Here is a 13541-nt window from a genome sequence, read left to right as displayed (position 1 = left end):
AAAAAAAACAATTTTCTTACTACCACCGATTATTATACTACAATCTCTGTTTGAAAAATATATATCAATAGAATAAGTTTTTATCTTAATAAATTTATTTAAAACATATTAATAGTATATTTTTTATCTATTTATAAATTATTATATCAATACAAAATTTCTAAATAATTAATATAAAAATATCTATTTTGATCAATTAAGAATATAATTTTTTTAACTCTAATAATACATTAAAATTAAACTTTATCTTGTTCTGTATACAAACAATTAATGATGTGTTCAATTTAAAAAAAAATGACTTTAATAAATAATTGAACTAGTCTTGATAAAACAAATTATATTAAGGAAGCATCTTGTGTGTGATTTTTTTTTTTTTAGTTTAAAATAATTATGCTTTTTAAAAATTTTATTTTGTGCACATGTAGGTGATTATGGAACATATAGATTAACTAATAAGAAACTATTTTAACTTAATTTATGATCTTAAATTTAAATTTTATTAAATATAATCAAGTTAAATATTTTTCATGAAGAATTTTATCATTCTTACTTGTGTATTAAATACTTGTTTTTTTTTTATTCATAATAATCAATACATTAATTGGAACATAATTTTTTTTAACAAATAATACATGTTTAATAAAAAATATACTTTGAATTTATGTCTTATATATTTCTAAAAATATTATATAATATTTTAAGAGAATATTTCATTCTTTATTTTATTTTAAATATTATTTTTCATAAATATAGTTTTTTTATTTCTCATTCTGTTTAATCTGGATCTTAGCCTCTTATCATTCGGATTAACGTCTGTTGTATTTTTTATATATATTTTTTATTCTATATAATTAACAATTGATAAATTTATATCCATTATTAATAGAGTTTATTTTTATTTGGAAAAATAAAGTTTAAAATAAAAAATAATATAAGAAACAACTTCGACACCGACAACAATAATAATGATATTAAATGACATTGTCCCTTCATGAATGGTATGGTTAAAAAAAATATATATTATCTCTTATAACTATATCTCTTATAAAAGTGACAATAGTCATATATTATATATTTTTTTTTATCTTCACACAATATTTAAAATATCACATTTTCTATTGAAATATTTTATTTCAAAATGTAATAAAAAAAAAAGGCACGAACGCGAATGCTAAATGTTTTAGAATGTTTTTTTTTTAAATATTCATACAAAACATGAGTAATTAACATATTCAATTTAAGAATTTTAGAAAAAATTTAAAATCTTCCTACCAAACACTCCCTAAATATATATATTTAGTCTTCGTGCTAAAACATATGGTAATAAATGATATATAACTCACTTGTTTTAATTTTTTAAAATTAAATTTTTTATATTATTAAGGTTCAACATAGAGTAAAAAAGTCTCGCATCAATAATAATAATAATAAAAGTTAAATAAAATACAAATAATAAAAACATACAAGTCAAAAATTGTAATGTTTCAATTTGGATGAGATATCTAAATATGCTTATAACTGTTGATGCATCAATCACAATTCCTCATTTGTTTTTAAGGAGATTGGCTCAAACGGGGTATCGGATTTGGTGTGATATCTAAAAGTTTACTTACATAATTTGTTTTGTGTATTTTAATTTAGTATTTATATTATTTTATTTATTTTAAAAATTCAACACTTTTAGTTTAATTTATACTCATTGGCTCATTGGATGGTTAGTCAAGAGACCGTTATATATTGATTTTGGTTGTGTGAAATTATCACTTTAAAAAATGGAAGTGTTTATAATGTGTGTCTAGAGTGGATGGACAAAAATAACAGGAGAAGAAATGGTGAGGGTATTTTAAGAGAACAGAGGAAACAAGTTAAAAAAGGGTATTCGGAAAGAGTACATCAAGTGACACCAAGTGGCGAAGCGTAGACCCTCGTCATGAATTAACATATCTACATTCTTATCGAGGCTGCATTGTATTGTATTGTGCCTTTCATACCTTCGTATCGTCCTGAGAGAGGGTCAACAGGGACGCCTATGACCCAAACCCTCTCCTTCTCCCTTCTCAGAAAAACCCTAGAAATTTAATCATCATTCCCCCAAACATTCTCAATCTCAATTCCCCCTTCCAAGTCAACGCCCCAATCAATCGGATTTCTAATTTCTCGATCTATGTCATCCGAGATCGAGGTCGTTGAGGAGGTTCAATCCCGCGATCAGCAATCGACGCCGTCCGCCGGCGCCGATGAAGCCTCCGAGGATAGCCTCCGCAACGATGTCTACACGGCGGCGGCTTACGGGGATTTGGAGAAGCTGCAGCGATTGGTGGAGCAAGAGGGTTGCCCTGTCTCCGAACCCGATGGGTTGGGTTACTACGCGCTTCAGTGGGCCGCACTCAACAATCGCACTGCGGCTGCTCAGTACATCATTGAGGTTCTTTGATCGGTTTGTTGAATTTGCGTTTGCTTACTTTGCTCTTTCGAGTTTCTATCGCGCCGTTGCTTTGGTTTTGTTTGTTTCTTGAATGTGTTCGTTGTTTTAGAACTTTCTCAATTGCGGATTGGTTACTCCAAAAAAAAATAAATGTAAGAGCTAGTTGTTGTTGTTGTTTAAGGAAGAGGGAATAATTGACGTTTTGCTTGTGGTTCGGATTTGTATGTTTACCTCCGGTTGTTGGTCGTGTTTGTGTTATGGAAATGGAAATTGAATGATTTGTTTAGTTGTGTTGAAAATGAATGGATGTATCAAAATTTGTCGAGGCAGTAAGTGTGGAATTGTAGTTTGTTTCTGTTTATGTGATGTGCAAAATTGATTGGTTGGCAGCATGGGGGGGATGTAAATGCAACGGATCATCATACTGGTCAGACAGCATTACATTGGAGTGCAGTCCGGGGTGCTATCCAGGTTGCAGAGCTTTTGCTTCAGGAGGGTGCTCGAGTGGGTGCTACCGATATGAATGGATATCAGGTTAGAATGATATGATTTTCCCCCCTTTATTCGAGACATTTTGGGGTAAGGCATTTCAAGTAAGTTATTGGCCCTTAGTCGTGGTTGTCTGTATGTGGTTATGTATGTCAAATTGGTAGTTTCAGAATCTCCTGTCTCATGAAGCACGAGCATGCAGCTATAAAACGTTGACTTTACTAATTTGAATTAACTTGGATGCAGACAACGCACGTTGCTGCACAATATGGCCAGACAGCTTTTCTTTACCACGTTGTTTCAAAATGGAATGCCGACCCTGATGTTGCGGATAACGACGGAAGAAGCCCCTTGCATTGGTAATAACAAGAATTGTAATTCAACCAACCATTCTGTTGAAATGGATGTTTTCCCTTTTCTGTTTGCAACACTTTGCTCTGCATGTGAGATGAGACACTGACAAATTCTTTGTTGATTATGTGTTTTCTGGCATGTTTTTGCTGGTTTATGATGTCTTCTTTTTCTCAAGCAAACTGCAAGTGATTGTTTTGTTCTTTCAAAACAGAAAATGAACCTAAAACTGGCCCCGATTTTCCCAAATTGAAAATGAAAACATGGAAACTCTTTTGATGTTTAATTGGTCTTGAAAAATTAATCTAATATGAGAATGTTTGTTATGCACATCATGTAATTTCCACTGGGATATTGTCTTTGAAATTTTACCCATCATGATGGATAATTTTTGAATTAGTTAGCTATGTTCACTATATTTATTCTTGGAATTCTCTCAGTAATATATTGGTCATATCTTGTCCAATTCTGCTTGTGTCTTTTTTTTAAGGATGATATCATACAAAGTTACTATAATATTTTCCTTTTAGATTTTTTTCTGTAATTGATTTTTTTTAATAAATACATTGTTAATAAATTAGTTTCTTTTATGCCATTTATATATTTCACATATCTATTTTCCCTTCAAACTGAAGTTTCAAATCGTTCTGCCTAGGTGAAACATTTGTCTATTATTTCACTTTTTAAGTGCTTTTTTTTATTCTCCCCTTCTGACTTGAATTTTAGGGCTGCTTACAAAGGTTTTGCCGATTGTATACGTCTTTTGTTATTTCTTGATGCACATAGGGGACGTCAAGATAAAGAGGGTATGTTCTAACGCTCTATCATGAACTCTGTTTTTGTCCTCAAACTTTTCATGCAATGATATATACAATGGATTGGTCTTTGATTTTCAGAGCATTATTCTAGTTTATTATTTTCCTTAATTTATTCAGGTTGCACTCCTCTTCATTGGGCTGCCATTAGGGGTAACTTGGAGGCCTGCACTGTGTTAGTACAGGCTGGCAAGAAGGAAGACCTGATGGTGACTGATAATACTGGCCTTACCCCAGCACAGCTTGCTTCTGATAAGAATCACAGACAAGTTGCTTTTTTCCTTGTAGGTGTTTTATAATCAATTTAGTATTAGTGAATAGTGATACCATTTGAATGGAAGTTCCAAGTTTTCCCTCCATCTTTTCCAAATGTTCCTTCCCCCAGTGGTTTCAATAATTGGACTGGCTTTGGCTTGCTTTCCTGAAAAGCATTTGTGTTCATTGAATTTATAAGGATAGGTGCTTGAGTAGAGTTTTTATGTGTTTCCCTTATGATGAAATGTTCTTTGAGTTTTGATGTGCTAATTCTGCTTGACATCCTTTCATAATCTGGTTTTAGCAATGCATACATCCTTCTGCCACAATACACATTGACATCTGAATCGCTGATAATGATGATGTATTTGAAAATTTGAAATTCTTCTATTAAATATTCACATATCACAACATGAACCTTGTCCATTTTAAAAGTTATTGTTTAGATGAGCAAGTGATGAATATTGATTATGTTTTTGACAAAATTTACTAAAAACTTTTATGGTGTTTTAACTCAACCTTTAGAAAATATACAGCCTTGCTGTTCTGGAATTAAAAGAAGTAATTGCTGAAAGTGCATATGCTAAATAATAGAATATCTTCTTCATGTGGGTAAACACGTAGTTAGTTGGTGGTACATCTACATTTGTCTTATGGCTTATACAATTTTGCTGATTTTGAAGATACACTTTACAAATACTGCTACCTTTGTTATAATGAATGATTGCAGATTTACTGAACATTTTCTCTATGTTAGGTTCATTTATTGATCAATTATGGATAAGATGCTTTTCTTTCTTGCCAAATTTATTGTGTAGGGAAATGCCCGAAGGCTGCTTGACAAACGCTGTGATGGGAACAGCCGGCTTGGAAAAATTTCCAAATTAGGACTTGCTCCTATCCTTTGGTGCATAATTTTTGTGCTCTTGGTCACCTATATTCATTCAGTCATCTTGGGTATCTATCTTACCTTTCATGTTTGGAATCACTAATGCTTATGTGTGTGAACACTTGCATACATTTTTATCCATTTATTTGTTGGTTGTCTTACTATCATTTCTATCTTTTTGCTACTTTTTTCTGTAGCCACAAATATGCCAAAGCTGACAGCTGCAGCCGGCCTTCTTGCATGGTTTGGTGTTTTACTTGCAACTGTTGGATTGGTGATGTTTTACAGGTGTAGCAGGTAATTAATATGGACTTGAAGCGTTATAGATTCTCAAGAATATCCTCTAGGCCATTATATGTATTAGGATTAGATCTTATTTTCTGAACCTTGATTAATGTTTTATGGGTTTAAGAGACTTTTCTAGGTTTTTAGTGCTATTATGTAAAATTTCTCTGAGACTGGGATTCTTGAATGATATGACATGATTTTGAAATTAGTTGACTTCAGTTGGTTTGAACCATGCAACTATTATTTTGTAGCCATATTTAAGTTTAATCATGCTTACGCATTATTCAACTCACATGCACTGTCTATCATAGTTAATTTTTTGTTGCTGATTCTGTGATTATCTAGTTTCAGATTGTTTCTAAATGCCTGTCATATTCTTTGAAAACAGTCTTTGTTTTATTTAATTATTCTACTTTTGCTTTTGTAATCTTTCTCTGTCTATCTCTTCACAGCAAGGATCCTGGTTATATCCGTATGAATGTGCATGACACTCAGAATATGAAAGATGATGTGAGTTTTGTTCCGCCACCTAATCTCTACCTTGATACTCAGCATTCGTCCCCATGATTTTATCACTGTTATTTCATTTTGCATAGTATACAGCTCTGACAAGATTGAATGGATTATGGCAGGAGCCTCTCTTGAAGATTGGGATAAATGATCCTGCTTTGCTAGCTGGAAATTGGTCCCAGCTTTGTGCAACATGCAAGGTTCTCTTGGCTTCTTATGATTGACTTCTTTCTGTGAAGTCATTTTCACCAGTGATCATAGTCTTGCATACACAGATTACACACGCCCATCTTTCTTTGCTACGAATTATTTTGTGCACAATTTCATATTGCCTTTTCTTTAGATTGTCAGGCCTCTTCGAGCAAAACACTGTTCTACCTGTGATCGTTGTGTGGAACAATTTGATCATCATTGTCCATGGGTATCCAATTGCATTGGCAAGGTACTTCTGGATGAGTTTTTGTTTTACATGTTTTGCATTTGACTGTTAATTGAATAATGAATATATTAAGTAATTAATTTATCATTTACGTTAATGGAAAAAAGACGGGAGGAATTTAATATGTAACATTTATTTTGTTACCCTCTGGGCTCTTCCCTATTTGTGGAGCATGCCACCTCATGAACCTCAAGCATGTGGTCTGCCGTGTATTAATAAATGCTTCTCTTTATGCCAAACAAAAGTCCATCTTTGGTGATACATGCGTCATGGGGATTTTTATAGTGCAAACATTTTATATTGATCGGTCTTGAATCTTGATTGAGTAGAAGTGCTAGTGACTGTTTAGTTTAAAGCCTCAAATAAAATTATCCATTTGTCTAAGATGAATTATTAGAGTTTGTTCATAAAAATTACAATTCCATTTATATTCAGTAAATCATATTTGTAGGATAGGTTAGTTAGTCTATTAATCTTATCTCACTTTGTTCCTAGAGTTATGATGGTTACTAATCCTATCTCACTGCCATATTTTTTTCATTATCCTTAATTTTAATTAAGCAACCATTCTTTTTCTGACTGATTGAATTGATCTGATTTGACCTGGTTTTGTTACTCTTTATGATTGCAGAAGAACAAATGGGATTTCTTTGTTTTTCTTGTTCTCGAAGTTTCAGCAATGCTGGTTACTGGTGGAGTTTGTCTTGCAAGTATGTGTGTGTGCTGAGACAATTACATTGTTCATTTTCTGCAATTTAAACTGCTAATAGAAACTAAATTTCTCCGTGCAGGAGTATTAACTGATCCGATAGCTCCTCCTTCGTTTGGGGCATGGATTCAGTATGTGGGTAAGAATCACATCGGTGCAGTATCATTTCTAATTGCTGATTTTTTCCTCTTCTTCGGTGTGTTTGCTTTGACGGTTGTACAGGCTAGTCAGGTATGTCATTGAAGAAAGCCTCATTTAGCTTTTTATATATGTGTGTGTGGGTTTAGTGGTTGGGGTGAGTTGGTGCACCAGAAATTCTCTCCTCTGATCTGAAGCATGTGCCCTTTTTTTCCTTTCTTCCCCCAGATATCTCGCAATATTACAACAAATGAAATGGCAAATGCAATGCGGTATAGTTATCTCCGAGGCCCAGGTGGTAGATTCAGAAACCCGTATGATCATGGTATCAAGAAGAACTGTTCTGATTTCTTGATCAATGGGTACAATGAAGATGTGGAGTGCGTTGAAGAATTAGGTCACTCAGAGGAGGGTATAGGAATGACGCACATTGCAAGGAGCACAAACTTAATAAATGGAGGCTCGCATACTCATTCTGAATATGCAAGGGGCACTGGAAATGGCCATCATGTTATTAATGTGAATTGCAACAATACCAACTCCAAAACACATCATGGTCATATCAATGGTCATGTTCATTCTTCGCATTGTAGCCATAGTAACCATGGCAAAACCAGAAATGACAACGTTCCTTTGGGCTTAGGTCTTGGCCTTGGACGGAACACCAGAGCTGTTGCATCCTCATCATGATATCTACATGTCTGGCTGAACCTAACCTGTAATGTATCATAGGCACACATCTGGGTTAGTTTACGTTAATTCAATTTATTGTGGCTCTTTTCTACCATCCCCATGTGCAATTTTGTGGTGTTGCATTTTAGCCATCTTCTCTCCCTCGTTCTCTCTCTGTACCTTTGTAACTAGAGTCGCATTTAAAAGCTGTTAAGCCTTGAAATTAATATGAAATTCATATGTATTTTGCTAGAGGTGTTCTTCTGCCCTTTTCCCTTGACGGAGGAACGAAGTTCGATCCGATTCCTATTAATTTCTATACATACATACCCATACATAAAACTATATTTATCATCAATGTTGTATTTAAGTATTTTGTCTTCTTTCTTGTATGCGTACATATTTAAAAGGTCCCTCGTTATGAACAGTAATTTTTTTGACTACGGTATAGAGATTTGTCTTAAACCTTAGATTATTTATAAGAGCATATTAAATTATGTTAATTGTCAAATAAAATTTTAATGTTCTTTCAATTTTTCAAATATGTTCTTATAATTGGATAGAAATTAATAAAATCATAATAATTATTAAGCAGTGACTTAATTTGAATTTGTAAAGAATATAGATCATAATAAAATTTTCTAAAATTTATAAATTATTTAAAACTTTAATAAGCTCCTAAGAAATAACAAGGAATTAGCTAGAAAAAAAATTTGTAATACCGGATTATTTGACGCTGTGTCTCTTTCTGTACACTGTTGCGGCCCTTTTGTTGCTATCCGCTTTGGGGTGTCGCTGTTATCGATTGTCATTCCTTACAATGATAGGTATCTAAGACGTGGATATTATCAGTATTTTACATTCTTATCAATAAAATTGTTCTAGACATATATCCATCCTAAGGTTACACTCGAAGTTGGAGTTATTAGCGCAGATGGATTGAATATCATGAAAAATTTTGAGGTAAGGTCTCAATAAAATTTGCCGTGAATGTGTAAGTTATAACAAGTTAGATTACTTGTTGAACTAAGAGTGTAAACATGCTCAATCACTAATTAATAATTATTTCGACATTGATTTCAAGCATCATGAAGTGTGAAGGTGACTTTTCCATTTGCCAGTGCCCACTGGCAAGAGTACTTGGGAAAAAGTTGAAATGATCCATTGTTGTTTTCACTCCTTCTAAAATGTTGAACAATTATTTTAACAATTATTTTTTTAATATATATCTAAAGAAACGTGCTAATAAATCAAAATATTGATAAATATTATTAAAAATTATAATATTTAATGTTGTTGATATATTAATTTTTTTATATCATTATTTTTAATAAAAAATTATTTTATATAAGTTTTTATAGTGTCTTAGGTAAATGTTGAAAATTTAAAACTTTTTATTAAATGTTAATATTATTATTTTTAATTAATTTTAAACATTTGCAATTAATAAATTTTTATTAAAAAATATTTATTGCATTATAAATCTAAAAAATACATTTTAAATTAAAAAAGCTATTTTTGTATGTTTAAAATGAGTCCTAAAGATTGTAGTTAACAAAATCATATAAAATTTACATACAATTAGACCACTTTGGCATGAACTGTTTAATTAAAATTTCTTATAATTAATTATTCATAAGATATATATTTTTTCAATAACAATAAAGAAAAAAAATCAAAATGTACAATTTATAGACAAAATGACAAGCTATAAGGATCTCAATATTAATTTGATTATGTAGACAAAATGCTGTCAAGATTTTACTTTATAAAAATCCGGTCAGTTTCTACTTTCTACCAAGTAATATTGTGATATTTTCTGCTTCAAAACTGAATTGATTTGATCAAAAGAATACACAAATGAAATGATTAATGTCAACGAAGAACGCATATGTATCATTATTATAAATAATAAAAGAAATGAACATATTACGCATGCACCGAACAGGAAGGGAAAAGCATAATGACCAGTTTGAAAGTTCTGACTTTTAAGCCATTCCACTCTGCAGTGTAGATTACGCAGTCACCCTTTTTCAAAGTTAGGGAAAAAGTGGATTTTATATATCATTCATCATTCAATGGATTCGGATCTGAATCCAAAAACCCAATTTTGGTTTCGCCATCATGTGGTAGGAAAAAAAAATACACACTTCATTTTTTTTCTCTTAATAAATATATGGAGACATTCTTGCATTAGAAGTGACCAAATCTCGAATCTGGTCTGTGCCAATGATTTTTTAGAAATAAAATAATGCGATAAATAAAGAAAATGTAATTTTTCTCTCTCTCTAAGTTGGTATAGTTAAGAAAAGTATAAGAGAAAATAGATATATTAATTCTATAAAAATCTTGATCTCAACATTTATGCCAAAAAAACGGAGGAAAATATTTTTCTTAACCTTTTTCAAATTCTCAGATAAGCAATTCATTAACTAAAAATATGTTTAATCTTTTTTTTTTTTTTTGGGTGTGTTTTATAGTTTTATCATAAGAAACGTTTCATCGTTAATGGTGGTCTTACCTCCGTGCATTGCAGATCTGTAATTTTTATTATTATTTTGTTTATTTAATTAAAGATACTGTTTTATTTTGTAATTTTAAAATAATATTTTTATTATTTGTTCAATTATACTAAAAATACTAAATTAAAATAAAGAAAAGCTTTAATATTGTATTATAATACTTACTTTTTTAATGATATAATTTCCTATTTATGAAAACAAAACTTTCATTTCTTCTTTTTTGTATTTTTTATGCCAGACAGTTTTTTTTTTTTTTAAAGTTTGCTTACTACTTATTTTTACTCAATTTTTTCTTTCTTTCTTTCTTTTATATCTCAAACTAAAACAAAAAGTAGGAGATAAGTGTTAGTTCAAGTCTTTGTCAATTTTATATAATTTTAACTGTAATTAAATTTGAAACAAAATATTTCATATTTAGTTTTTTTAAAAATAAGTATAAACATTTAATATAAGTATTAAATTTCATATTCGCATGAGTAATTAATTCATAAAATATGTTTAATTTTTTTAGATCATTAATCATTCATAATTTATTAACAGTATAATTAAATAGTTTTTTAATTACATTGGTACTTATATTTTAACAAAGAGACTGTTGTAACTCACTGAATAAAATAAATATTGAATTATTTTTTTAGTATCTTAAAACTTTACTTGATATTAATTTAATTATTAAAAATACTAGTATTAAATGACATAAAAACACTAAATAGATAATTTAAATAGAGAATAAAGGCCTATTTAATTATTAATAAAAATACTAAATAGAGAATTTAAATGACATAAAAATAGTCTATATACTAAATTATTGTAAATCAAGAATAAAGGTCAATTTGATGTTTGAAAGACTTAGAGCATGTTTGATACAGTGATAATTAAAAGTTAAAACTACTTAAAGATTGCAAAAAATTAAATGGAATAAGTTAAATTGAGTGACCTACCATAACAGTAGGAGTTAAAATTTTAAAAATAAAAGTTAAATAAACTTATTTTAAGACACTTTGGGTAAGTTTAAATTTAAAAATATTTATATTATCGCTTTGATTAAAGATAAACCTGTCAAATGTTACATAAATAAGGAACTTGTGTCATGATGTGAATAAACTTAATTTAACCTTTTTTGTGTAAGTTAAAAACATTGTTTTATATAGTAAGTTAATATTTTTGGAAGAATTATATGTTTTTCTTTTCATTGTTCAATGAATGTAATTACTCTCTATTTAGGATAATTAAGAAAATATTATGTTATGTTTTTCTATTTTATTTGAATTATTATTTAAGATTATTAGATATGTGAGTATTTTTTATGATTTTGAAAAATTTAAAAGTATATATTTATTATTTAAAGTAATTACACAAATTGACATTTTTTTAAGGCTGAACAATATTTATATAATGTAATTTTTGACTAAGTTTTATAATATTGTGTGATTGACCATATTTAGTGAAATGTTTTTTTACTACTATAACGTAATAATGATAATTTTTAAAAAATTTATTAGAGTCTTATTAACTTCACTGTTACATCAAATAACTATTATCGAGCATAAAAAACTCTAAAAACTTGCATTTATTGCCTAATTTTTAATTATTAAAATAATTTTTTAAATATTAAAATTATAATTGCATTAATTTTAAAAAATATATTAAATTAATCAAATTTTATATTGTAAATACCTGTATTATATTTAGAAAGTGGGACATTTATTATATTTACTTTATTTCATAATTATTTTAAGTCTAAAATTGATTAAGAGTGGTGTGTGAAATATATTTGATTTATATTTTTTGTTAATTCGATTTTAAATGTTAAAAATAAATATATTATTTAATTATTTCTTATTAATTTATATAAAATTCTATTTTTTTATAATTCACAAATGCTATTAAAAAAAATCAATTATATATAAATATTTAAAATTAAAATTTATATTATTTAATTATTAAAATATATTTATTTAAAAATAAAATATATTTATTTAAAAATAAAATAGTTATATATTATATATGCTATTGACTAGTTAATTCAAAATTAATATATTAATAAAATAAACTTAAAATTTTATTATTATTTGTTGTATAAAAGACTAAAGTGGAAACGTAATATTTTAACTTAGAAACAAATCAAAATATAATTGAATATTTAAGATGCGAATGTATGACAACATGTTTTTTTTTAATAATTAGGGTTTAGGGTTGTTAGTTAAGATATTTAGACACATCAGCAGTTTTTTAAGTTTAACAAATCCATACACGTAATCATCAACTTTTATTGATGAAATATAATCTTATTTAATTACAATACAACACCGATAAAAATGTAAAAAATAAATTAAAAACTTCGTTGACTTAAATTTTACAGGAAATGTCATTTTAAAATATAATGTAAAATAGTAAAATATTTTCATTTGTCAAATAACTATTAATTAGAAAAACTTTTAGGCTAATAAGCTTATTTGCTTATATGATGTCATGTTATCCTATATAAGAATATTAACTTACACTAAATATACAATTCAAAGCTTCTCATGTTTAACCTAATTATTAGGCATAAAAAACATTATAAACTCACATGCACTATCTAAATATTAATTATTAAATTAATGTTTTAAAAAATTATATTGTAATCGCATTAATTTTTTTAAAATTTGTATATTAAATTGTTCATTTAAATTTATTTGATTGACAAAATAAACTCTCAAAATTTTATTATATTTTTTTTATAAAAGATTAAAGTGGGTAGTAAATAAATTCTCTTAACTAATTTCATATTAAAAATTAATTTAACTAATTTATAAAAATTAAATATAATTAAGTATTTAAGTTGCCCATTTTATGACAACAAACTTAAAAAAAGGAAAAACTATGTGCGAAGATGCTAGATCCTTAAGAAGGAATCAACGGTTTTAAAGAATCAATATATTTTAATTCTTATAAATATAATTAAATTAAAAATTGTAATTGTTATAAATTTTTAAATCTTTATCATTATTTAATAATGACACGTGATACATTTAATATTGTTATATTAACAATATT

General features: G+C 28.4%; 1 protein-coding gene across 2 annotated transcripts; it reads left to right on the top strand.

Moving 5' to 3' along the window:
• Nucleotides 1-1869: 1869 nt before the first annotated feature.
• LOC113874876 (protein S-acyltransferase 24) lies at nucleotides 1870-8364 on the top strand. Of its 2 annotated transcripts, none has more exons than XM_027513105.1 (13): nucleotides 1870-2425; nucleotides 2816-2959; nucleotides 3161-3273; nucleotides 3992-4071; nucleotides 4201-4364; nucleotides 5154-5292; nucleotides 5422-5521; nucleotides 5965-6022; nucleotides 6145-6222; nucleotides 6366-6464; nucleotides 7093-7171; nucleotides 7253-7401; nucleotides 7537-8364. In XM_027513105.1, exons 1-13 carry the CDS (start codon nucleotides 2165-2167, stop codon nucleotides 7996-7998), a joined length of 1926 nt encoding a protein of 641 aa, XP_027368906.1. In that variant the 5' UTR covers nucleotides 1870-2164; the 3' UTR covers nucleotides 7999-8364. The 2 variants fall into 2 exon arrangements, with proteins under 2 accessions (XP_027368906.1, XP_027368905.1); XM_027513104.1 differs by having other exon boundaries at nucleotides 1876-2425; nucleotides 6109-6222; nucleotides 7537-8342.
• The last annotated feature ends 5177 nt before the right edge of the window (nucleotides 8365-13541 follow it).

This window comes from Abrus precatorius, unplaced genomic scaffold, assembly GCF_003935025.1.
Source record: "Abrus precatorius isolate BTA unplaced genomic scaffold, Abrus_2018 Scaffold8, whole genome shotgun sequence".
Taxonomy (NCBI): domain Eukaryota; kingdom Viridiplantae; phylum Streptophyta; class Magnoliopsida; order Fabales; family Fabaceae; genus Abrus; species Abrus precatorius.
This window is presented reverse-complemented; position numbering and strand designations above follow the sequence as displayed.

Bases quoted from the DNA above. Each gene is read 5' to 3' on its own strand.
- LOC113874876 (XM_027513104.1), top strand. From the start codon at position 2,165: ATGTCATCCGAGATCGAGGTCGTTGAGGAGGTTCAATCCCGCGATCAG. The intron at 2,960-3,160 runs GTTAGAATGATA...ACTTGGATGCAG, and splicing joins CCGATATGAATGGATATCAG to ACAACGCACGTTGCTGCACA. The intron at 3,274-3,991 runs GTAATAACAAGA...CTTGAATTTTAG, and splicing joins GGAAGAAGCCCCTTGCATTG to GGCTGCTTACAAAGGTTTTG.